At 55.2% G+C, this 25,641-nt stretch overlaps 1 protein-coding gene and 1 long non-coding RNA gene across 3 annotated transcripts in view; both read right to left on the bottom strand.

The window, feature by feature from the left end:
- The window catches only part of CLUH (clustered mitochondria homolog), a 32,757-nt gene extending 14,365 nt beyond the window's left edge, over positions 1-18,392 (bottom strand). The window contains exons 1-10 of one of the 2 annotated variants that reach the window (XM_040082097.2): positions 18,278-18,392; positions 7,054-7,250; positions 5,376-5,547; positions 5,071-5,214; positions 4,751-4,878; positions 3,960-4,114; positions 3,037-3,162; positions 2,016-2,163; positions 1,225-1,317; positions 299-993 (exon numbers count right to left, since the gene is read on the bottom strand). In XM_040082097.2, coding sequence (XP_039938031.1) covers positions 299-993; positions 1,225-1,317; positions 2,016-2,163; positions 3,037-3,162; positions 3,960-4,114; positions 4,751-4,878; positions 5,071-5,214; positions 5,376-5,547; positions 7,054-7,250; positions 18,278-18,392 — 1,973 coding nt within the window. Of the gene's footprint in view, positions 1-298; positions 994-1,224; positions 1,318-2,015; positions 2,164-3,036; positions 3,163-3,959; positions 4,115-4,750; positions 4,879-5,070; positions 5,215-5,375; positions 5,548-7,053; positions 7,251-11,639; positions 12,794-18,277 lie in introns of those variants that run through there. The other variant, XM_040082096.1, reaches the window with a different exon arrangement.
- Positions 18,393-19,012: 620 nt separating this feature from the next.
- LOC120761534 (uncharacterized) lies at positions 19,013-25,629 on the bottom strand. The gene is made up of 2 exons (XR_005703670.2): positions 21,471-25,629; positions 19,013-21,341 (listed from the first exon to the last, which is right to left on the bottom strand). It is a non-coding gene; the product is annotated as an uncharacterized LOC120761534 (long non-coding RNA).
- Positions 25,630-25,641: the final 12 nt, after the last annotated feature.

The raw sequence follows: 25,641 nt of genomic DNA, 5'->3' as shown, positions 1-25,641 counted from the left end.
ATCAAGTAGAAAGGATACCTGTAGGGAAAGAACTTCTCAATGTTTGGACAGGAATCAACAATAACACATCTGGACAATAAAGCACGAACCATCTCTTTCCCTGGCTCCCTGTCCAAATCCCTACTCTTCTCACCTCTTGTTAATTAAGTTCCTATAACTGCACTTACATGGCCAAGCAATGGGCCAATTAGCAGCTCACTTCTGGGAGCTCTGCTGGGGTGTTCCCAGGACAGTGCAGCAAGGTCCTGACTTGAACCATGACCAGCCGCAGGTGGAGGAGGGGGGGAGCTCTGCTCACCTGTGTTCTACAAAGGCATCAACAAGCTCTTGCCGGAGACAGCAAAGCTTGTGTCTGTGCTGCTTGGGGAACCCCATTTTCTTACACTCCTCTGGCATCTCCTCCCCTTCAACAGGCAGGAAGTTTAGATCTGGAGGGAAAGTGCGTAGCAGGTCCAGGATGTAGTGACGCCCATCGTTGCCAATAATGCCTTTGCACTCTACTGAGGAGCACAGCTCCACCTCCTCATTCTTGTCGTTGAGAACTTTGTGCTTCTGGATCTTCAGCGGCCTGCTGGTCTTCTCCAGCAGCTCCAGGTACTTGGGATGTGACACCACTGTCTTGCCAAAGTCTATTGACCCATAGATGACACTCTGTTCCTGCTCCCGCTCCAAGATGCCAGGAATAATAGACTGAGCTGTCACCCTGTAACCTCTGTAATCCACCACGACAGTCCCCAGCGTGTACAGCCCTTCCACATCCACAGCATTGTAGGTCCGCACACCATTGAGATCATTGGTAGGAGCTACATAAGCAGCAACGTCTCCACCGAAGTCCTTGTAGTGGTCACGGACATCAAAGCCCAGGCTGAAGAAAATGTTGTTCCAGATGAACATCTGCATCTTGGTCTCCTCGCTGGGGTTGATGGCCATGACATTGCCATCGATGACAGCCATAGCACCTCGTGTTGCTGCTGCAGTGAAGTCACTGTGAACCTGGAGGCACGTGGAGAGAAAGGGTCAGGGTGGGCCCCACGCTGCTCTCAAAGCTCCCTGTGGATTTTTCCTTCGCTCCTCTCCTCCCAACAGCCTTCCAGCAGGCAGGCAGGTCTGCTGGCTTTTACTGCTGAGAGCCTGGCTAGTGGCTTCAATACAAGCCCCAGGAGCCAGGACGCAGGCAGCAGAGAAGGGGCTGCGTGAGGAGCTGCCTGCGTATCCCAAAGTTACCTTGAAAATGGCGCGTTCTCTCAGCAGCCGCTCAGGCAGGTTCTTGCGTGGCAGCTCCCGTGTGGTCTGCAGCTCCTCGTTCCAGTCTCTGGTCTGAAAGAGGGAGGGAAAGCCTTGTGGGATGCAATGCATTGTGTGGGAAGGGGCATTCCTACTTCACAAGGCATTTTGGGAGAGAAAGGGGCAAGAATTCAGGCTGCTGTGGAGCTCAGAGGAAGTGACTTAGCAGCAGGAACGAACACACTTCGAGAGTGGACTTTATTCAACAGCACTTTGGGACAGACCTTGCATCAGCCCAGCCAGTGCAGGGCAGTGTCACTGAAGGGGCAGCACGGGGCAGGTGTCATTAGCCAGTGCTGTGGTCACACTGCAGGCACGTGCTGCCCACAGCTGGCCACTGCTGCCCTGCACCCCTCTGTGCTACAAAGCTGCAGCTGAAGCATTTGGAGCAGTCTGCTCAGAGACACAGGAGCCATTCCAGGCCTGACTGGCACGAGGGAGTGGTCTGCCTCCTGTGCAGTGGCACTCTTCAGAGAAGGGACATAGAGTTTATGAACATCCGAGCAGAAGCTGCTCCTCTCAGTCACTTCTGTGCTCATGGAGCTGCAGCCTGAGCAGCACAGCCCCTGTAGTCAAGGGCCCTGTGAAGAACAAGGACTCCTGCAAGTTTTCCCTTGAAGACCAAAACCCTCCCACAAATAACAGAGGTTACTATTTGGAAGTTAACTTGTTCTCGGCACAGCTGGCAGCAAAATTCTTGCCAGCGTCGTCAGGCAAAGCAAGACCAGTACCTGTCCAGGTATGTGCTCCTCATAGCCCAGTCTAGAAGTGTAGGCGTCCTCTGCCCGGACACAGTCCATGGCGTGTTCTGCTTGCGGAGCTGTCCAGCTGTACACTTGGAAGGGAGTGGCTATCCTCTCAAAGGGGTGTCTCTGAACCCTGGTTTGGGAGAAACAACAATTATATATTTATAACGGAAGAATCCTTTCCATTCCAAGAGAATTTTCCCTGTGTTTTCACACTGGTTCTTACAGGTCACGATGTAACAGCAGCCCACAGTGCAATCCCAAGCACCGCTGAAGGTCTCTTGTGCAATCTGTCTGCTCTCAGCAGGGGCTGGGGGCTCATCTGTAGCTACTTCTAGCCCAAGAAGCAATAAAGTACAGTAATTTTTAAATGGCCAAATAGTCACAGTGGTGGCTGGAGGCTACTGCTAATTTCAGCCCTTTTCTAGTGTCACTTTCATCTCCTTAATGAAGCAGGAGCAGAGCCCCCAAAAGCCACACAATGTGCCTGTCAATCCACACCCTGCTGAGCCAAGGCAGTTCATTAAGTGACTGCGAGGAATGACAGGCCTTTGCACAGGACCCACTGTCCTGGAGCAGAACAAATGGTCCCTGCAGCAAGGACGGGAGAATCAAACAATGCCTTATTGTTGTTGTATTATTATTATAGGAGCTAGACGAAATTACAGAATATTAACATGCACAGACATGTTTAAAATAACCAGCCTCTCTCCACTGTAAGCCTACACAAAAGCCCTCTTATGTTACTTCCACTGATATTTATGCTTCAGACTCATTTGTGGATCAGGGGATCCTCAGGGTGCTGCCCTGTCGTCCAGTCAGGTGCTCTGTGGTCCCTGCAGCTTCCACTCACGTGTGCCAAACACCCCCCACTACATGAGCTCCGAGAAGCAGGCGCTGCAATCCCTGCTGCTGCACAGTGGCATCCAGCTCCCCACAACCAGCTGAGCCTCCCCAGCTTCACACTGGACTGCTCAAGGAACTAGAGAGGAAGAAGCACTGCTACCGTTTCTTCTGCAGAGCGGAGAAGTTTTTTTTGAAGGTAGGGCTGATCTGGTTAAGTAGTTCCACCAAGGAATGACTGAGAAAACTGGGGTTTGCAGGTTTGGGATTGAAGTTGTATGCAGTAGACCTGCAAGAGAAAAAAAGAATCGGTCACAAGCCATTGTCATACCTGTGACATTTCACACCCTAGGACCGTGGAACATGACTGAGAGCTCTTCACACATGCACAGTATCAAAGGCTGCACCATGTGCCCTTGCCGGCAAAATGGGAGACCATGGGGCAAAGAGGCAGACTCACCCAGTCTACCCACATGAAACAGCCAGTAACCCTGTACCTGGCCCTGATGGTTTTTTAATTTAGACCCTCTTCAGCCATCCCCAGAATCAGGAGAGCTTCTGTTTTTATGGCTGGGAAGGACTGATTTCACAGAACTTCCCAAACACACCAAAGGTGCCTTTGCTTAACAGAGAATCCCCTCAGCACAGCCGCTTCAACAGGCACAGCCACCACAGCCTCTCACAGTTATCATTAAAAAAAATAAAAAGAGAAATTATTTGTAGTCAAATCTGCATCCAGCTCAGGGAGTTCTGACAGGCTGTGCTTTTGCTTTAGGGCAAAATGAGATAGTTGCAATAGTCAGAGAGGAATTTTCTCCCAACTCAAAACGCACTAAATAGCTGATGACATTATGGGATGTTTAAACTTTCCCTAAAGCACCAGGCATTTAGCCACTGTGGAGAAGTGGTACCAGGCATAACAGAACAGCCCAATCCCGTATAGCAACTCCCACAAACTCATATGAGCAACAAATTAAAATAGGCTGTTTCTGCCAGAGGGGAAAAAAAAAAAAAAGCTGAAACTGTTTGTGATTTGTTCTCCAGTTGGCTGCTGCAGGGCAGGACAGAAGAATCTCAGTTACTCACTGATTCAAGTAAAATCCCCGAGTAGAGGCAGTGATACTGACGTGCCGATCCTCCACCGTGATGACGTACAAATACATGAGGTCCCCGTGCATCTTCCGGTTACCGGGTGGGGGGTTCCAGCCACTCATCGTCAAGACCTTTAGGCACTGCAAAGGCTATAGCAGAACAAAAACAACTCCTGTCAGCAGGAATTAATGTCTTTGAGTTAGAGTCATTCAGTGTACATGCCAGATCCCTTTTACCTGCTGCCCTTGCTCGATTCCAGAAACAGAGCTTACAAACGCACCTGGCTCCAGAGCACAGCTTCCTGAGCCCTCTCCACTCCACTAGCTTGCCCTTCACTCCGTGAGACATGGGTGAAAACACACACCCTGGGCCTTTGGGTTGCACAGAGCATGGATTTCTTGCTGTACTTGTTTTCAACTGGCAGCTGGCAGCTTCTAAACCAGAATCCGAGTGGGAGGGCATGGGAAAGCTAAGGGCAATCTGTAGTGACCTGCAGATCCCGTCTCCAGGACTTTTGCAGAGGAATGCTGCTTTCCCTTCTCTGCCACCCATCCCAGCAAGCCTGGCCTTTCCACACTCTGCAGATGTCCAGACACCACGTCCAGTGTTTTGCACACTAGCTCCCGGACTTTATTCTTTTGGCTAAGCAGTGCTATCCCAGCACTTGTTAAGCACCAAGCAGAGCAAATCCCAAAGTCCACTTCAGCTCAGCTTTCAATCCCAGACCACCAGTTTGCTGTGAGGAATGTGCCAACAGCTGTTTCAATGACACAGGAGGACTCTACCTTCCAGTCTCTGTTCTGGGGCTGAAGGGCACACAGGGGCCTCTCTTTGCTACCTGGCAGGATATGTTCAGGAGGGGTGCAGTCAATTTGTTCCATTTCTGTACCTTTCTTCTTCCGTTTTCCAGTGTCTAGAATGGACAGAGATATGAAGTCAGTTATGAAAAGTGCAGCATTACCTCCTCCAGTCATCATTCAAGGAGGGATGCTCCAAGTATTCTCTGCACGCCTAAATGACACAGGACAGCTGATTGTTACTAACTAAGCAAGGAGTCAGGGGATGAAACCACTGACCACACCAGAGAAGCCTTCTTGACCCGTACCTCCCAGGTCTCCTTCAGTGAAGACACTCAGGAAGGACAATGAGTTACAGTCCACACCATTGAAAGCATCTGATGGGTCAAGACTCTTCAGAAGGTCCCGAATGTGGCGCACGTGTATCCTGGCTTCTCGCACTGTGTATGGCTCTGACGAGCAAAAAGTGAGGAAAGAAACTCGAATTAGACAATTGCTTACTCCTTTACCACACAGGCCTCAAAATGGAACCACAGGAAAGAGCTGACAGGCGGCTAAAATCACTCGCTAAGAAAACCCCCACCCATTCCCTCCCAAGTCTGAAGTAACTTGCCTTCCACCACTTTGAGCAGTGAGCCCTCCTGCAGCCCTTCAATCGTCTTCAGCTCAGCAAAGTTATCCAGGACGTTGCCATCCAGCTGCAGGGAGAAGCAGGTCCGATGGCAGGTATCCTCGCGGTCCATCAAAACTTGATGGATTTCTTGCACCATCTCTTGAGGAGAAACCTTAAGAAGGTAAGAACCCAGACAATTATTGTTTACCCTCCCACATGCTCTTGCCAAACTTTGCCCCTCAGCTGCAATATGAAAAACCTCCTGGACCTCTCTCTCCGGGCTTGGCAAGGCAGACTCCACCTCCCTTGCCAGGAAGATCGCTTCTGCTCCTGCTGGGAGGGCACTGTCACCTCTGGCAGGATCAGCCACCTGAGTTCCACCCCACAGGGCCTGGCACCCAGAGATGTAACAGCCAGGCACTGCACCAAGCCCTTGGCATGGGACAGAGGTGACAGAGGGCAGTGAAGGAATAAAGGTGGTGGGGGAAACTACAAGGTTCTTCCCTTATCCATTCACACCATATTAGTGGTGAGTCCTTGAATGCTGCACATGGAGAACAGCCCAGTTCCTCTCCTGATGTATGGTATGTCTGTGCCACACCTCCACAGGGCTCAGGCGAGGCCAGACCCACCCTGAGCACTGGGGCTGCTCCCCCACCTCCCTGCTCTTCTCCAGCACCACTGACACCATTGGAAAACCCGGAGGATTTGGGGTAGTTTACATAAGCTGCTGTAAACAACACAGCCTGCTATTATTAGCCTATTAAAACTAACAGCCAGGGGGATTTAAAGGAGACAAAAAGCCAGTCTGAGACACAGCTATTTCCACAGGGGATTGGATTTTGCTGCATTCTCTGCCAGTCTTTAGGAGATAAGAACTTCCCACTGTGTTTAGATTCCAAATGCCTCTCCCCAAAATTAGAGACACTTTAGTTTTTGGGACTATGAACCAGGCCTGTCAGAGCCCATCCTGACCTGGCAGCGTGCCACTGTCCACATGACATGAGGTACAGATCTCCATGCAGACGGAAGTGGGGACTGCATCATTCCACTGGTCTTCAGGCCAGTGCTTGAGCTCCCTGAGCTGTGTTAGCACCTGTCACTGTACCAAACCCAGACAGGCCTGAAGCAGCATCATGTCATAACTGCTGAGCAAGCAAGGGATTTTCCCTTCCTCAATCAGGCCCAGAAATCATGTTTTCACAACACTTCTTTAAAATGACCCAGAAGTGGGAAGGCCATTTTCCCTGTGCTCAGCCCCATACCCACGCCCCTCTGTGATGGACAAAGGGCTACACCTCAGCAAGTTCTCCTTCCCCTTGCTCCACCCCTGGGATCCAGAATGAAATACCCTCCCTGTCCTTGCAATGCCCAGGCGGGCCTGGGCCAGGCAGCCTCAGCTTCTTGCTCACGTCTCTTCTTCCTTTGTTTCTCTCAAGGCACTGGTCAGGCAGCCTCCTGCACCCTCCATGCTTTACTGCCTCCTTCCCCACTTAGTCCTGGTCAGAAGAGACAGGTCAGGGAGCTGTGAGCAGCCTGAAGGTACTGTCCAGACTGTGGGGGCTAACAGGGTCCTTCCCAGGCACTGCCTCCTTCCCTGCCTGCCTGGCTGAAAGGATCTGGCTCAAATACCCGCCCAGCACCTCTGTCCCCTTCCCCAGCTGGCGAGGGCAGGTACCTGCAGGGAAAAGGGCTCTATCCCTGGTGCACAGATCTTGACAGTAAATCCCGTATCCTGTATGACGATGACCTCCTGGTCGTTCCCATCTTCTCCCGGGTCAGCCTCCTCGTGACCATTCTGCTTGGCATCCTTCTCGCCCTTGAGGCTGTCATGCGGGCCGCTGCCATTCATCAGTGCCACGCCAGACTGGTGCTCTGGGCAAGAAGAGAGGGGTTTAGACAAGGTCCTCTCCAATGGGCTGCAGAGACTGGCTTAGACACTGGAAAGCCCGAGCCAGTCAGGGGCCAAAAGGCAGGAAGGGTTTTATTCTGCATTTGCTGTTTACTAGACAGAGGTGTGCCAGGACCTTCCCTCCCTTTCCTCACAGCATAATGAAGGTGCTCTCGCTCGCCTGTGGTGTTTGCATCTTCCACAAACCATGTGCAGAGAGGGCGGGGGAAGGAGAGCAGGAAGGATGGGTCAGTGTACACCACACTGAGCTGTCTCAAGAAGCCTCTTAATTAAAAAAAAAAGGGTGTGTGGTGCTTTGCGGCCTGGAGGCAGCTGTAACCTCTGCACCAACACGTTAAAGAGCAGAGAGGGAGAGGGAGGCGAGCGGCACCGCTGCGCATCACGTGGGAGCCCGGTTACTCCACAGGCACACAAACAGCTCCCACGGCCCTGCCCGCGTTTGGCCACCCGCCGCACTTCCAAAATACTTCACAGAGATCCCATGGTGCCAGGGCGAGGCTTTGCCTAAGCAATTGTATTCAAGAAAATGGTGACGACATTTTAAGTGCTCGTTTAGACAGATGCGTCACAGGGCCGGGGAGCTCTCTGCACCCACCTCACCACTGCAATGGTTTGTTTTCTTTTCCAGTGAGGTGGATAGTGTCAGAGAACTGATAAAATCTAGGAAGCTGCCAGTCTCCTAGAGGAGCCTACATCCTCTGAACAAGGCTGGGGACCTCAGTAAAGAGGGCTAAGGGGCTGGCAGGAGAAGTTGGAAGAGTGGAAAGAGCCACTGATAGCAACTCCGGGAGATGGCAGAGTATCCCTTGCTCGCAGCCCCAAGGGCAGCACACCACCCCACACACCCGGGGCAGAGGGTGCTGGAGAACAGCAGGCATTGTGTTCCTCGGGCTGTGCTCCCAGCAGGGCTGGCCCACTCAGCTGGACCCCCAAGGTCACACCCAGCAGTTCCAGCTTGGCGCTCTCAGGCACCCACTTGCAGGCAGCACAGATGGAGCAGGTGGGGTGCTTTCCCAGGCAGCAGGAACAGCCTTTCTGAAAGGCTGCACAGGGTCAGGACAGCTCCAAGACAGGCTAATGCCTCGAGGCTGCAGCCCTGCAGCCGGCTCCATCTGGCAGGTGTCTGTCCTCATCCTCACCTCCCAGCAAGGCACCAGTCCCCAATCCAGGGGAAACAGCAGCTCAGCCTCCCCACCTCACAGACTGGCACTGTGGCTTGAGGTCCTACAGCTGTCACAGCCAGGTCTTCCCCATCAGCCCCAACTGCTCCTGAAGCCCAGAAGTTGTCCAGCCTTCATCATAATGCAGAAGAGGGATGGCAACACCACATTCTCCTGCACACCTCTGGAGCACAACACGAGGCTGCAGCAAAAAGCCCTGCAAAAGCATCCCTGGAGGGTCATGTCCCTGCCCCAGATGACAAGTGCCAACAGCAAACCCTCAGAGACGACTGTCAGGGATGACTTGGGACATGGTGAAAGGGCAAAAAATGCAATCAGAGCACACCCACTCCAAAAGGCAGCAGGTAGCAGAGCAACCTCACACAGCCTCGGCTGCCTTCAGCAGCTCAGCAGCTGCTGCTCATGTTCCCTGTCACTGCGCATATGTCCCCAGCACTCGCTGCTCATTTCTTTGACAGATGAAGCCACGGGCAAGTCAGACGAGAGGCCTGGCTCTGGCTCCAGCAAGCTGCCGTCATGCTAGAAAGGAGGAAGAAAAGCTCTGTGCAAGAGTGCCTCAAGAGATGTGGTTTCAGAAAAACCACACCATGCCCAAAGGGCTGGGGAGAGCCCCTCGTCACACCCTACAGCCAGCACAGCCATACTCCTGGGCTGCCTGAACACGTGGGGATCTGGAGGGAGTGCAGACAAGCCGCCATGGAAATGCTACACCTGGGGCTACCGGTACTGCAGACAGGATGACCTGCCAGGCGCCCGAGCCAGGCTTGGCCCAGCCCCTGCCCACCCAAGCAGGGCAGGATCACTCAACTTCTGTTCCTGCTGTAGCAGCCAGGAAAGAGGCAGAATTTGGCTGAAAGGAAGGCTGGCACTGCAACCCATGCACACGCCGGTCTGGAGCACAACAAACACCTTCAGCAGCAAAGCAAAGTGAGACAGGAAAATCTGAACTCAGCAAGGGAAAGTCAACAGTGAGGACCACGCTTCTGCTTTTCACTACACAGTGGTGTAAGATCCCCAAACCACCTAGTGTTTCAGAAATCAGAATACTGTTCCTAGTCTGCAGAAATACAACACATTCACACCCTCCATCTCTCTTTTCCTTACTTGAGTGAAGGCAGGGCTGGCACAGCTATGCAATTTCTGACAAGAGATGTGTAGTGGCAACACCTTCGTGTCTCCTTATGCTAGAGGACCCAGCTCCAGACAGCACAGTCCCAAGTTTAGAAATGAAAGTTAAGTCTGGACTGAGAAAGATCTGCTGTGCAGCAGGTTAACCCTCAGATGTGAGCCAGGCAAGGCTTTCCAGAGGGGTTCTGTACACAATGGGTATGTTTCAAGGAAGCGCGAGCCAGCGTGGAGGCCGTGCTGCCTGCTGGGTGCTGACTCACCTCATGAGCTCCCTGAGGGAAGGAGAGCTGCACCCACCTGCCTTAAAGTGGGTCACCGGTTCCTCCCACCCGCTGAGCCCGACTGTGCCGCGGCCTCAGCAGTGCCGGCGCAGAGGGAGGCACATCATGGGGCACTCGTCGACTTTGCAGGACTTCAGCTTACTTGTGACAGTAGAAGGAGGCCCAGGAACACCTTAAAGACACCTGCAGAGACCTCTCTCCTGTTCCTTGCTCTCACTTCAAGCTGCAAACAGGCTGGCAGCTGTGTCTGGCTGCCGGCTCTGGCTGCCGTGCGCTGCACCCCAGATGGCTCACGGAAGGTGTCTGAGTCACAGGGAAGCAGTTCCACCCGCTCCAGGGGCAAGCCCGGCCGCTCCTCCCGCTTACCGCCCCGCTCGCTGCTGCAGACGGAGATCCCCGCCGCGTCACGTCGGCCGCGAGACGCGGGTTTGTGGTCTCGACCGAAGGCTGTGACCTCTGGTCTCCCCTGTCATTCCAAGGGATGTGCCTGTGTCCCTGCAAGGACCCTCCTCCTGCACTCGACCTGCAGCTCGTACCCGCAGGTGCGGCGGAGGCTGCCGAGCTCCAGCCTGTGCTGGCTGGCGGCCCAGCTGTAACGCGATGTTCTCATCGCTGCCCTGAGCACAGCGGAGCAATCCCCGCGCACATGCGGAGCGGAGCAGAGCGTGGCCGGGCACCGCCGCACCGGGGCAGCGACCCGCACTCGCCTGTCTGCGGTCACACCTGGCACAAAGGATCAGACGGAGGATTAGGTTTCATCTCTGCACCTGGACAAGGAGTTCACACGCCAAGGTGACAGGGACTACTTTAATCATGCTTCCTATTTACAGCCAGGCTGCAGTGGTGGCAGGCACCTGGTGAACCCAGCGCTTGGATCTTGGCGTGAGGGAGGGCACACACCTGAACCCAGAACCTGCTGGCTGCTCACAGCGGTAGCCAGCACAGATCCTGGGAAGAGGTAGTTAATAACAAATTTATATTCAAACAAATCTTCTAAACCAAAATCAGACACAAATCCTTTCCAAAGATTATCGGATCCAAAAGTCAGTGACGTTGTTGCTGGGAGTTAGCCTGGTTGGCAGGGACTGCTCTAACAGTGAGGAGTTTCCTCCCCTACATTTAGTAACTGGAGAAATTGTTAGAGGGACAAAACTAAAAATTAAACCCCGTACCTTTTCCAGCACCAACTTTTGGAATGCATTTCTTATTATCAGCTCTGGTGCAATTTTGAGGTGCCAGCCATCCCCACTGCACTGCAATAACGCACTGGGTGAAGGAACAGAAGGGACATTCCCTCCTCAGCACAGCTGATGGAGCTGCTCCACCCCTGCAGCTCAGGCCTGTCCTCAACCTGCATGAAGGAAGCCAAAGGCTCCCTGTGCTGGTCCCTCACAGCTGCACACTCCCACCCAAGCTGCTGCAGGCTGGGCCGGGCAGATCTGCTCCCATCCTTTACAAGGACCATGTTTGCAGTCACAAACAAAAGAGGGATTTGCTTTATGAATTGAGAAAAAGACAAGCAAAACGCCCTTAAGTTTGCTTTGCTGACACGGACAAGGCACAGACAGGTCCCTCTGTGGTACACACCCAGGTGGGATACCTCGCCACCTTCCTCCTTCACCTGAAGTTAAAACATCACCTCTGCTCCCCTCCCCTCTCCTTTGTGCTGCCCCATCCCACAGGCACACACAGCCACCCATCCCCTGAGGGGCATACGTGTGGTGGCTCCATGCAGCAGGACAGAGTCCCTGGGAGTGAGCACCTGGGAGAGGGAGTTTCTTTTTCTTCTTTTTCTTCTTCTGCTGCTGCTGCTTTGAGGGCAGAACCTGTGCCTGGGAATCAGGATCGCAGCTTGACCTTCTGCTGGGGCAGGCAGTGGGTTGTATGACAAAACCAGCACTTGTGTCCTGAGCCTTAGGTGACACCTCACCACGGGAAACAGGCAGCACAACCGCCCTTTGAGCTGGCAGGGTTTTCCCCACACTTGATGGCAGAGCAGAGGATGGTGTCCCAGGGCTCCGTGGGGAGGGAGCAGGACCTCTGCACTCCAGCACGCTGTCCGGAGCCACTAAGGCGGCGTCCAAGCGCACGGCCGCTCTCCCCTCTCCGTGGCCGGGGCCGGCAGAACGTGCTCCAGGGCCCTGACTGCTGTCAGCTGCTGCCACGTGCTCCTCCCGGCGGCAGGATCTGTGCGCTAAGCCGCTGTCCTCAAGTTTCACACGGCTCTGGCAGGCCTCAAGTGACTGAGCATGATCAACCAGCCCTGCCGGCCTGTCCCCAAGGTCGGCTGGAAGGACAGTCACTGCATGGGATGCCTCTGTCTGCTGGAGCAGGCCAACCGTGCCAACGCCAGGTATCAAACCGCTCTTATCACAAACTGTCACCATTCCTTCTTTGTCCTTGGCCTCAGACAGGTCTTGGATGTATTCAGTGCCCTTCTGCAGGCTTCCAGTCACCGCCTCACTGGGGATGATGTCTGGATACAGCCCAGCACACTGGGCAGCTTCGGGCATCTCTGGGAAGACAGTGCAGCTTGTGGGAGACTTTGGCAAGAGGGGCGATCTCTCGTCGGGTGAGCCAGAGCTGCGTGGCTGGAAGAGATCGGTGACTTGCCTGCAGCAGTTTGCAAAAAGGCTGTTTCCCATGCCTGGCTCATGCAGCACCGGATCAGAACAGTCAGCTGTGTTTCACACATGCACTGAAGTCCCCAAATGGCACGCTCCCACGCACAGCCCGTGCCCTCCGCTGCCTCCTCGCAGTCAGATCTTTCTCCAAAGGCCCACTTGGTCCCAGCGTGGCAGGACACAGGAGGACCGGCAGCCGACTCCGCACAGGATCCCACCTCCCGTGTGCTCACCAGAACTGGATGCTGGGCTTGCAGCAGCTTCCCCAAAGCGCTGCCTGGAGACCTTCGTGCACCGCGCGCCTTCGCCCCTGCCCGCAGCCGCCGCGACACGCGCCAGGCCCGGAGCGGCTCCCGCAGCCGCAGCTCTGCTGTCCCGCCGTGCCGCAGCACAGCCGGGCTCACACGGCTCCCAGGCACCCGGGGGATGCTGCCCTGGTGGTTATAAATAGCCCGATCTTGAGTGCCACACCAGTGCAGCCTGGGACGGGTGCTGTGCCAAACCTGAGCAAGTGAGATGCATTGAATTACAAGGCGAGGGCAGTTACTATGGCACGCCCGGGCTCGGCACAGCCATCCATACTAAAGAGGCGAGCACAAAGCATTCAGGCAGTGAACCAGTAAGTAGATTCTAGACGAATTTTCTCTCCTCTCACGCTGCTCTGCCATATAAAACACAAATAAACCACAAAACCACACTCACAATCTCCTAACACCTCTCCTCTCTCCATGCTACTTAAACAAAATCACAGCAACTGAAGCGGGGATTATGGAGCTGGAGCTTTCTCCAAGCACCAGGTGGTCTAAGGTCTGGCCACCAAGCTGTGCCACTGCTTGCCTCCAGCGAGGCTGTGCCACAGCCAGGGGCTCCTCACCCTCCATCACCCAGGCATCACTCCTTTGCCTTGGAGCTCTGGAGCCTCACGACTGGGCACCCCTCAGTCCCATGAGCCAGCAGCAACTTTCAGATCACATAAGCATCGTGTTTTTCTTGCGATTTGTGATTTTTGAAGGACTTCAGATGTATTGATAGCTTCAATTCTTCTTCCTTACCAAGAGACCTCTGGGAAGAGGAGGAGTGTCCTAGAAGTACCTGGTCAGGTCTCAGGAAGCTGAGATGCATTTCTCTGACTGCAGCCAAAGTAAGCTCACAGGAGCGTGTATGTGTTAGCTCTAAACTGTGAATAATGGTGTCAGTACAGCAAATGCAAATTAAATTTTAGCTGAATAATAAATGTAACTAAATAAATAGTTTAATGAATCCAAATAAATTGACTAAATGAACAGGCATTAGCTCCATAGATGGCCCTAATGAAAACATTTCTGCAGGACATCCCGTCAAGTGAGGTGAGAGACGTGGAGGTGCCTCCCTCTGCCTCCCCTGCGGAAACCACAGCTTCCCAGGAACTTCCCACTTTAAGTACAACAAGGACTTCTTTTAATAAGAGACCACAGTGAAACATTAGAGCTGCTCTACTGCCATCATTAAACTCAAATTGGTTGTAAGACATCTGAGGGCAGAGCTACAAGCTCTGCATTTATTTCTCAGCAGTTTCACACCACAGAGAGAGAGCAGAGCACGGTGGGGCTGCAGCCCACAGTGCTCTCGGCAGGGCCAAGCCCCAGCACACCCACAGGGCCCCACAGCTGCTGGCTCAGGCACCTACAGGTGCTGAAGTGTCTTGTGCTTTTCATCTGGCACCCTGAGTTACCCACCCTGCACTCTCCACATCTGGGAACTACATTTAAACCCATTAGTAAACTTTCTATCTGGCCAAAACTTCTCAGGAACCTAGCCTTGAAACTGGCTGTCTGGGTGACCCTGCTACAATAACACGTAAACATCACAGAAATCAGGCGCAAAGAGTAGGACTGATGCAAAGTGCAAAGATCAGCACCAACAAAAACATTAACCGTGTCAGGAAGAGCATGTTTCTCAAATTTCAAGAGAGCCGAAGGAAGGAATTGTATTTCAGACAGAAACCAAGAACCAGCCGATAATTCTCCAAGCCTCTGTGCCTTACTCTAGCACATACCTTAGTTTCAGAAAGCTGCTGGGACAGCAAGAGCGGGGAGCTAAACGTGTTGTTCTCTGGGTTCTAGGGGGGGGATCTGCCAGCTGTGATGTCCTCAGCAGCTCCGGCTGCCTTCCCGTGCCCTGGCACAGCTGTGTCCATCCGCCCACCCCCCGAGCTGCTCGGGCCACACACAGCTCTGGGGACAGGACATGGCTGCTCCCCACAGCTCTGCAAGAGTGTGCTGCCAGCAGCAGCCCGGGACACCTGCCTGTCCCACAGGAGCCCCTCTGCCAAGGACAGCAAGGGATCCCACCCTACCTCGCACAGTGCCCTGACGCGAGCTGGCACCACAGCCCACCTCAGCCCCAGCCCAACCTCCAGGTTGTGGAGACTTTGCAGGCTCCAGGGACACCAACAGCAAAGACAGAGCACACTTGGTACTTGGCACAGCACAGCTTGCTAACAGCCAGGATCCACTCACAATTCCCAGTCTCATCCGCCCCCAAGGGCAGGGGCCTGGCTCATGGGGAGCCGGGGAAGCACGGCTGGTCTCAGGCTAATCCGACCCACTGGAGCTGTGTGCAAGATTCATGATCCTGCAGTTTTATGTCATTGGAGATAACTACACACAACTTCTCTGAGCCTGCGGCCTCTTCAACAGCTTGTACTAGAGACTTTCTCCTTAAAGTGAAAGACAAACTAAGGAAATGCTTTTTTAGAAAAACATGCCAACCAAAAGCTAATCCCACGACAGCCTTGCTACTATGTCAAGAACCTGACCTACTGCCAAAAGCGACAGCCACTGCCACCACAGGCAGTGGCACACTGTCCAAGCACTGCCCCAAGGACTGGCATTGCTTCTCAAATGCAAATTTAAAAAAATGCACGAACTTCAGACCTGTAAAGCTTCTAGAAATAACAACTTTCTAGCACAACCAATGGAGCACAATGCAGGAAAGTAAAGCAAGTGCTGGGAAGCTGCACCAGGAGAGGGTTGTGCTGCCAAGTTTAGTCATGTACAGACAATGAAGGTAAACACAGGACTATGCAACATGGTGCTGGTTTTACTGTGCACAAGGCAGTTCTGAGTCTGCAGGTGGATTTATCTCAGTACGTGTTCCTGACCTACTTATTTCCACTTTTCAGCTGGGAAACCTAGGAGCAAGGCTTCTCAGGCAGAGCAGAGAGCTTCCAGTGGGAGCTCAGCTCTTATCCCACTGACAGAACCACCCTGAACATGATCCCCTCGAGCTCCCATCCCTCATCTTGCCATACAGATTCTGTGTTATCACACCCCTTTCCTCTTCTTAACCTTGTAGCAGTGATCAGATTTCTCTTGCACAACTTTCCTCTGACTGCCCCCTCCAAGCCTGTTAGAGATGCATATTAAAAGCCCCGACTGCCAGCAATTCTGTCCTTTCCAAAACACCAGTGAACCTCCAAGGTTGGGCAACAGACAGCGATAGCAGATCCCCAGATTAAGAATCGGCCTTCTGACCTTGTTGCTAATGCACAGCTACACTTGCCTCCACAGCAGTTTTCCATTAACACCTGCATTCTCTGCTGCTCTAACAGAAAATGTGTCTGAAAGCAGGGGCTGCTGGGGAGCTTGGGGATGGAGGGGCTGAACTAGGAGAAAACAGATCTGGGCAAGGCAAGGTTGAAAGGCACTTTATGGTACTAGAAGCATTGCTAAACTTGTAGTGAGAAACTGGTTCTAAGGCAGTAAAGACTGTAGGAATAAAAATAATCCAAGAAATGCTGCACGCAATGGCTGGCATTGATCTCACACCAGCTGATAGGAAAGGTAACTTAACCCCAAACTGTGCCCATCAGAGATCATTACAGGAACCCCAACTGTCCATTCTTTTGTGTTTCTGCACCCAGAAGGACAGAACAGTCTCAACAGTTTCTAGGCTGGGGGAAGAGAGCGGCAGCCATCAGCCCTCTCGCCTGGCACAGAGCCCAGCACCTGAGCCTGGGTGCCTGGCACAGCTCCGGGGTGGGTTTCTGCTGCAAGGAGCCCACCCGCAGCCTGCTCACGGCTCCAGGGACTGAGAGCTGTCCTCAGACACAGCCAGTGCCTGCCTGCACAGGCACTCTGCAGGCCACACACAGCAGTGGGAACACTAGAGCCCAGGAACCAGAGCTGGTAAGGCCGATGCCAAGGTGGCCAGGCTGACCCTGCACCCAGCTCCCCGATGAGACCTTCTTCTGCTCCTCCCCAGATCCCACGTGAGCAATCGTGCAGTGCCGAAACACACAAAGGATTTTTCCACCTTCCATTCTCCCTCAGCAATCAATTGTGGCTGGAGAGGCAGGCATTACACTGCATAACTTTTTAACCCAGCGGCTGGCACTGTGGGTGTGATGCTTGCTTCAGAATCCAGCACGTGGGTAAGAGGGGGAGGCTACCAGCACTGAGCTTCCCACTCTTGAACTGCATCCAACCTGCTCCACTACTAAATGCCAGTGAACTTTGCTTTAGGTGACAAACTTCAAAAATCCACCTCGATACCATAAAATCAGCAGGGGATGGAAGCGACATGTGGGTCAGTCAGGGGGCTCACGTGCTTCAGGATGAACGCCAGCCACAAGCCACGCTGCTTCTACAACTTTTGCTTGTACTTTAGAGATCAGAGAAGAGAGCAGAGGCTGAGACGAGTGCTCAGGCGTCCAAGTTCTTGTATCAGTTCTAAGTTCTTGAAGATACAAACACCAAACTGAGCAAACCCAGGGCAGGTGGAAACATCTCAGGGTTGTGCCAGCCTGGGAGCTGGCAATGAGATCAGTGAGGACATGGAGCTGCACACCATCCCTGGCCTGAGCAGGTCCAACACAGAACAAGAATAGCCAGGAAATAACTAGTTAAACCTGCAATTTCGAGCTGAGATGTCGAACAATCCTCTGCCCTATCCGGGAAAACTCTTGCTTCTGAGTATTTTCTAACATGTCAGCGGCGCCCGCAGCCCGAACTCCCAGGAGGGCACAGCCCTCCGCTGCCCACCACCCCCGGGCCACGCATGTCCGCCCGCGGGCAGCACCACGCGGTGCCCGGAACGATCTCCGCTCCCGCACGCCGCGCCGGGAGCGCCCGCCGCCGCCCACGGGCTCCCGGGAACGGCCCCGCGGCCCACGGGCTCCGGGGCCGCTCCCCGCGGGCCGGGCACGGGCGCTGCCGGCCCGGGCCCCCCCGCGGCCGCGCGGTGGAGCGGGCCCCATGAAGGTGACCTTCACCGGGCCCGGGGCTCCCGCTCCGCCGGGACGGGCCCGCGCAGGCCCGGGGCGCCGCCTGACCCCGCGGCTCCCCGGGCCCCGGCCCCGGCTCGGCCGCGCCGCGGCACGGGAGGGCACCCGAAATCGCGCGGCCCGGCCCCGCTGCGGCCTCCGGCCTCGGCAGCCGGCGCAGCCTCGGGGCTGCGAGGAGCCTTCCCGAGGCGCGGCGGGGGCGCCGGGCCCCGGCACGACTTCCCCGCAGGAACGGAGCCCCCCGGGCCGCGGGAGCGCGGCCCCGCGGCGGGGCGCGCCCGGGCCGCTCCGCCGGCCGTCCCCGGGTGGGACGAGCCGCCCGGGCTGCCAGAACCGCCCCGGGTCCCCACCGCGACCCCGGCTCCGCTCCCGCGGAGCCCCCCGTGACCTTTCCGGCGGGCTCCAACAGCCCCGCCGCCGGAGAGGGAGCGCCGGGGTTTGCGCCGCCGGGACGGGCATCCTCGGGACCGGGCATCTCCGGCGCCGCAAGGCCCCGGCCCGGTTCCTTACCGGGGCGCTGCTGCGGCTCCGCGGGCCGGCTGGCGCGGGGTGGCGGGTGCTGCTGCTCGGCGCCCTGCGCGGCCGGCACGGCGGCCGGCGGCATCTCGCCCGCTCGGATGACCATGGGCCCGCCGAAGGACAGCGCCGTCCGCCCGCCCCACGTGGTGCGGCCCCGCCGCCGCTACGGCGCCCGCCACGGCCCAACCCCGCGCGCCCGCAGCGCCTTAAAGGGGCCGCGCCCGCTGCCGCGCGCCGCCCGCCGCTGGCGGGGCACGGCCCCGGGAGAGCCCCCCGAGCCCCGGGCAGGGTCCGAGGGTCCCCGACCGCCCTTCACCGTGCGGCCCCGGGGGTGACGCGGCGCCCGCAGAGCCGGGAGCGCCGAGCGCCGGCCCCGCAGGGTGGGCACGCACGGACAGAGCTGCGGGCTCGGGGAGCGGCCGCCGCAGACCCGCGCGTTCGTGGAGCCGAAGAGAGCGTGGCGGCGCTTGGGTTGGAAGGGACCCCCCGGTTCCGCTGCCTGCCGTGGGCATGGACACCTTCCCCTAGTGCGGGCTGCTGGCACCCAGCGGGTTATTTCTTCAAACAGGAGTCTCTGCAGCCGTGGCGGGCAATGTTGGGAAAACGTTTAATTGTAATAAATAATGGTTGGTGATAGGTTTAACAAAAAAACAAAACAATAAACCACACCCCAACAACAACAAAAAACCCCAACCAAAGCAAAACAAAAATTCAAACCAAACAAACTTTCTTATGAAAGTGTGTTCTTTAATGTTTTATCTTTGCAACTTTCAAGCCTAATTAACAAGAAGGGATATTTAATTCACAAAACAGATAGTAGCTAACAAGCAAGCTGTAAGTGACGTCCATGTGTTAGAAAAACAAAATTTAGGGCTTGACATGATTCAGCGATCTAAGACCTGGGGGAGGAGGTTAACATAGCTTGGAAGGAAGGATGTTGTCACTAATAATGGACACAAAGAGTGCAGAATTTATGGGCCACAAGGATATTCAGCTGGACTCCCAAGATAAGGAATAACTAATAAGACTTAACTCAGTGATTGTGCTGAAATCAGCTCCAAATAGGTAAAAGGTAATTCTGGCAGGGGAGGGCCTGTGGCCATCAACCCACAGACCACTGATGCTAGAAATCGACCGCCCGAAAGGAAGAGAAAGGCTAATCAGCATGGGAAGTGGAGAATCATTAACCAAGAGAGAATACTAATTAATAAGAGAACTATGTAACTTGTAGCCAAGGAACACTAATTCCTTTGTTTGCTAAAATGCATGAAATGTTAAAAGTTTTGATAATTGCCATTCATGTTGGGTGGAACAATGTACCCCCATGTACCCAGCGCTGAATAATGGAAACTTTCTAACTGAACCAACGGATTGGAGAATTTGTTTCCTGTTTCTCTGTGCCACTGTCCAATCTGGTCTTGAACACTTCTGAGAATGGAGTGGCCACAGCTTCTCTGGGCAGGCTGTGCCAGGCCCTCCCTGCCCTTCCAGGGAAGAAATTTTCCCAGTATCCCATCCAACCCTGCCCTCTGGCAGCAGGAAGCCATTCCCCCTTGTCCTGGCATTCCGGATCCCAATAACGATCCCCCCATCTACCCACAGGCCCCCTGTAAGAACTGGGGTGTCACGCTGAGGACTCTCCTGAGCTGTGGAAGAGCTCTGGGGGAGTGAGGTAGGAGCCAGTCATGGGACAGAGATGCTTCTGGTGTATGGCTGGAGGTCTTGCATTCTGGGGCAGGACAGTACCACCCTCTGCAGGTTTCAGTCTCTTTATTAAGAAAAAGGAATATTACAACAACTTCTAAAGTACAGCTCCATACTCTAGTCTCTGAGTGTTAACACATCTTGAAAAGCACTTGGTTAAAAAGCAAAGTCAACATGAATATCATCCTGGCAAAAAATGGTGACATGTAGCAAAATGAACATTCAAATAAAGCAGAGCAGTGTCAAACCTTTGGCATCTGTCCCTCTGCAGCGGCGCTCCCCAGCACGAGGCACAGGCGTTTATTGTTCTCACTGAGCTTCGCAAACTCAGCCAAGGACAATATTTTTTCTCCAACGAAACCACAGCTGCTCCGGGACCAGGGGAGCTGAGACCAGAAGTGCTGCCCTCCTCATCCCTCTGCCAGAGCCCTCTCAGGGGTCCCAGCACGCCTCTGGCCAGGCAGAGGTGATGTCCCCACCCCACTGGGGTGACAGTGACCTGGAAACACACAGACAGTGCTCGTCCCTGCAGGGCCGAGGGGGCTGCAGCTCAGTGCTGTACCCACAGCCCCTGGGCAGAAAGGGTCTGCTGCTTCAGACATGCAAAGATTTGGGGCATTCCTAGGGCCTGATAGTCTAATTTATGCAATAATTGCAACAACAGGAAAGGGGAGCTTTCTTGGAAACTGCAGGATGACTGAAATCTATCGGAAAGAGCCAGGAGGCATAACCACACCCTGGTCAGGGAGGACCGGGCACCGTTTGGGTGTGGGTTGGGTGCACCTCTCACACACCAGCAGCTTTGCTCCCCTGTTCCTGCCCAAAGCTGTGAGGAGAGGGAGGGTGAGATGAAGGGATCGGATGTGGTGGCAGTACCGAGTGTCACCCTTCGTGTCCTGTCCAGAGGCACCATCCCTTCAGGGGGCTGGGACAGCAGCGTCCCTGCAGGGCACTGTGTCCCCAAGGAGGACACAGCGGCAGAAACGGGGCCCTGGGGAGCAAAGGGCAGCCCTGACGATGAGGGGACACGGTGCTTTGATCCTTGTGCTTTAACAGGCCTGGAGCCTCCTCCACAGCCGCTGTGCTTATCGATCTGAGCTCCTCCTGCCCACCCAGCCCGGCACTGGGCACTCGGGCACTGCTGATCTTATCCACAGATCTCAGATGCCTGCATGAGGCAACCCAGAGGCGTAAGGGAGCTCTCTCCCATCTGTTGCGTTCCCTGTAGGACTTGGCAGCCAGGCGCCGACAGTGCGAGAGGGTGACAAGAACAGGCGTGCACCGAGGCGGCTGCGGCGTCACTACAGCCAGACTGGCTCATCGGGGCTGCTGCGACGTGAGGGACTGCGTTCTAGGAAAAAGGCAGGGTGGTGTGGCTTCACTGGGAAGAGCCACTTCACAAGGCTGTACACGAGGACTCTGAAAGGTTCACCTAACCCCCAAAAATGAAAAATGAAAGTCTCTTGTGCTGCTGATTTACCTTCCTAGTGTGGAGCACTTGGGGAGAACTTGGGAAGAGCAGAACAATCCCTTCACACTGCTGGCTCCAGCCACTTCAGGCAGGATGTTTCTTGCTGTGTCACTGCCACCTCTCTTGGGCACCTAGGAAAGAGCACCCTCAGTCCCTCCAGAGCACCCATCAGCTGGGCCATGAACCTGGCTTTGCCTGTGATTCACAGAAAGCTTCCCCCTGTGAATCCAGCAGGGCCTGGCCCCAGTTCAGACTGAGCACGGAGCCATGCAGCAGCGGGAAGGCTGGGAGCCTGGTGGGGATGGGAAAGACACGGCTGGGAGCGCTTAGATTAGCCCCAGCAGACACATTCACAAAATATGGCTTTTTAGTTAGCAGGGTCAAGAAGGAGAACTTCCTGACTAATCTGCCCAGGGTTAAAGGAAGTCCAGGGGAGTGTGCACCCTGTTGCCAGGACTGGCTCTGCCATGGCGAGTGCAGCGGGTGCATCTTCCCCCATCCACTGCTCACCTCACACCTGCTGCAAGGTGCATTTGAGACATCACTTTCTCGGACAGCATTGGGAAAAATAATAATAATAATAATAACAACATAGTAATTATAAGGAAAAGAGATATTAGCAAACCAAGCACATCAAATCCATAAGCCTCTGCAGAGCTACAGAGCGAAAGCGGGTGCAGAGGAGAGAAGCCCGGCTGTGTCTGTAGACAGCTCTCAGCACGTGGTGATTTACACACACAAGACGTTGTTTAACAACCGAGCGTTATTGCTATGCTTCCATTTCCAGTCTAATCATTAAGCTTTACAAGTCAACATCAAACACTGCCCGTTCCATCCTGAGCACGTTGGTGTTGGTGCCTGCACTCCTCAGTCTGTGCTTTCGGGTGCAACAGCGCAGGTCGAAGCGGTGTGTGCCCTTTGGACTCCCGAGGAGTGCAGAGCACGGACTAAATGCACCTACAGATCCCTGTCACATCTTACGGGCTAAGGGCTAGCTTACAGTGTCATGGGGGGTCTGTGAGAGCCCCCCACTCCAGGAGGGGAGGACGGGCCCTGCCTGGGCCCCAGTGGCTCTCAGGCTCCCGGTGGCTCCAGCAGCCTTCTCAGTAAAAAATAGGAATACTGTCTTTTTGATTTTTTTTTAATATAATTTTGATCTCTTTGATCATTTTATATAAATACAAAGATTAAAATAATTTATCTCAACACTATTTCTATTACAATCATACAGTGTTTTCCCTTCAAAACAAGTGCATGTATGTGTGTATATATATATATATATAAGTGTATATATAATATCGCTAGAGCTTCCCTCCCCCTCAAGATAAGCAGCAGTGACTGAAGCAGGTACAGCACGCAGGAGCTGATCCTTCCTGCTCCAAGGCAAATGTGCCAAAGGAAAAGCGCAGGGCTCACCCTGACAAGTCATTTCCAAGCACATTACATTGGCATGAAGGGGGGAACTGGGGTGCTGGCCCTCCATCCCTTTGGGAGCCCCCCCTCACTGCAGGCGGCTCTGCCTGCCCGGCCGCGGGGCTCCGGACCTGCCCAGCTCCCTGCCTGCACCAGGAGCACCCGGGGAGGGACAGGCACGGGGGACTGGGAATGACATCAACTCCTTGAGCAAGCTGCTGATTACCGGCGGAGAGGAAAGGGCCCTGCAGCTCAGACAGGGTTGCTTCATTTACATACTAGGCACTACGGATGATGATTGCTAGGAAGGTATTTACACAGGAGAAGGATCATACTTCTCCGTCCGCTTTTCAATGCTTGGGTCAGTCATAAACGCCATGATCTCACGAAGGAGTTTGTAATAAAAATGCGACATACTGTGTCTATCAGGATTGTCTAGGAAGGATGGGAAACAGCTGTGCACACCACAGCTGCAGCAACAGCCAAGCACACAGGGACCGGCATCACCTCTTTCACCCTGACAGAGGAGACACAAGTCCACAGCAGAATCTCTCAGAACCTGACGGAAACAGTGATTTCCAGAGGCCAAGAGCACCTCATGGGCACGACACTCCCAGAACTGTGATGCTGGAGCCCTGAGGCTGCTCATGCAACACAAGACAAACCTCCCCTCGCTGTCCCGTGCGTGGGTGACAGCAGGGCCCCGCACACCCAGCTCACCCCGGAGCTGGAGCCTGGCAGAGCCTGCCTGGATCACTGTGCAGAGGCAAACAGGCAGGGAGCACTCTGCAGCCCTGCCGAGGAGCTCAGGGCTTTTCCCCCTCATGCTCCTGGTGCTCAGAGCCCAGAGGGGCATTACCAGAGCTCCTCGTGCTGCCCTGCACCTGCCAAACCTGCACAAGTGACCTGGGCACGTGGAGCTCTGCAGCCGCAGCCCCTGCCAGGGCTCCCTGCAGCCTCCCACGGCTGTGACAGTCTGGGAGGACAGCTGGGGGCTCGTGGGGGCTCTGAGCTCCTGAGGCAGCAGCTCCAGATACCTCAGGGGCTGCAAAAATTTCCCACTAGAGCTTTCTTGCCCCAGGAGGTGTACACCTTGGCCCAGCTTCAAGCCAGGCTCCTGCCTGAGCCCTGTGAGGGGGACCCTGCCCAGTGTGGCTTTGCTGGGCTCTTTCCCAAACCCAGGGATGTGTTAGGGACCACAAAAGCAGCTGGGGAGTCCCAACCCTCAGGGAGAGGGGTCTTGCCCTCGAAAGCCTGACTAGTCACATAACAGCCAAAGAAAAGGTACAGGAACAGCTAATTTCTGCCCTGCTAGCACAGCTCATATGCTTTGGGGTTCGTTTTTACCAAAAAGCTGGCTTGGTGACTGCTGCTGTGAATCTCATAAAGCATTTTAATAGAGTATATAAATATTGAACTACAAAAATAGACAGCTCTGACTGCATGGGCACACTGAGGGTGAGTGCGGGCAGGCCAAGCCTCACTAGTCTATGAGGGTGATGTCTTTTAAGAGGTTTCAAACGTAATCAGAAGGAAATTGGGTCTGATCTCACCCCGCAGCTCCCTCCTGCCCATGCCAGCCGTGGAGGCCAGCGAGGGTCCTGCGGGAGGCTGCTGCCCACCAGCCCGGCAGGGCGCTGGGGTGAAAGCTGCCCCTCGGGGTGCCCTGAGCAGCACAGGTCGTGCAGCACCGGAGCACAGAGACCTTTGCCCTGCCTGGCCGCCAGAACCCTCCCCTCCTAACGGTGTTTCACAACACCCAGGGAGTGGATTGTAAAGCTGACAGTTTGGTTGGAAATGGGGCAAGGCTGCCCCAGCGGGACGAAGGCAGCTGTGTACGGCCGCTGTGCTGGGAAGGACGGGAGGCGGTGGGGGAGGACCGGGGGCTGCTCGGCCCTCAGCAGCAAACCCAGACCTGGCTGTGGATGTGACTGAGAACCAAAATGCTGGTGCCGAGGAGAGCCCTGTGCAGGGGGCACAGGGTGCAGCCCAGCCCCAGCAGCACATGGAGCCCGGCTGCAGCCCCGAGGAGCCACGGGCTGTCCAGCAGGACTGCCGATCTCGGCTCTTGCCCAGCTGCCTTGTCCGAGTCTTGTGGGCGAACGTGACCAGGGGGAAATCCGTGCTGGAGACAGCCAAACCTCTGCACAGGAGAGCGTGGGATAGGGCCTGGCCAGCACAGCAGCGCGGTCCTTGCGCAAAGGGACCCCTCCGTCACCCACAGGATCGACCTCGTTCAGCTGCCTGCGCTCTGGAGAACCTTCCTGGTGATGTCGTGGGCCCTCTCCAGAGCCCGGAGATGGCCCGGGCTGGAGCGCGGGCTGGGCTCATCCCGCGGTGCCGAGCCCTGTGCTGCACAGCCTGGGGCTGCTGCACGCCCACCTCAGCGCCCAGGGAAAGAAACTCTGCGCCCACTCTGAGGGCAGCGGCAGCAGGAAGATCGCATTTCAAAAATGCTTCCTCTTCTTTCTTTCTTTCTTGCTCTCTTTCTTTCCTTGTAAGCTCCGGACAGGCGCTCGGACGTGTCCCCTTCGCAGCCCGGGTGCTGGATGCTCCCCCGTGCCGCAGCGTTGCCGGTAACATCCCTGGCTCAGACCTTTCGGGCGGAGGGGTCCTCCCGTGGCTGGGAGGTGAGTGCAGGGCTCCGCTTTCGGCTGCCCCTTCCCCTCCACCAAGGGGATGGGGGAAAGAACCTCGGCCGGCGCCCGCCCCGCTGCCGCCGGGCTCAGGCCTTTCCGGCCGGTCGGGCCACGCCGTCCCCTCGCCG

The sequence above is a fragment of the Hirundo rustica genome, chromosome 19 (assembly GCF_015227805.2).
Source record: "Hirundo rustica isolate bHirRus1 chromosome 19, bHirRus1.pri.v3, whole genome shotgun sequence".
Classification (NCBI taxonomy): Eukaryota; Metazoa; Chordata; class Aves; order Passeriformes; family Hirundinidae; genus Hirundo; species Hirundo rustica.
Note: the sequence above shows the minus strand (reverse complement) of the source record. Positions and strands in the feature narration are given on the sequence as shown.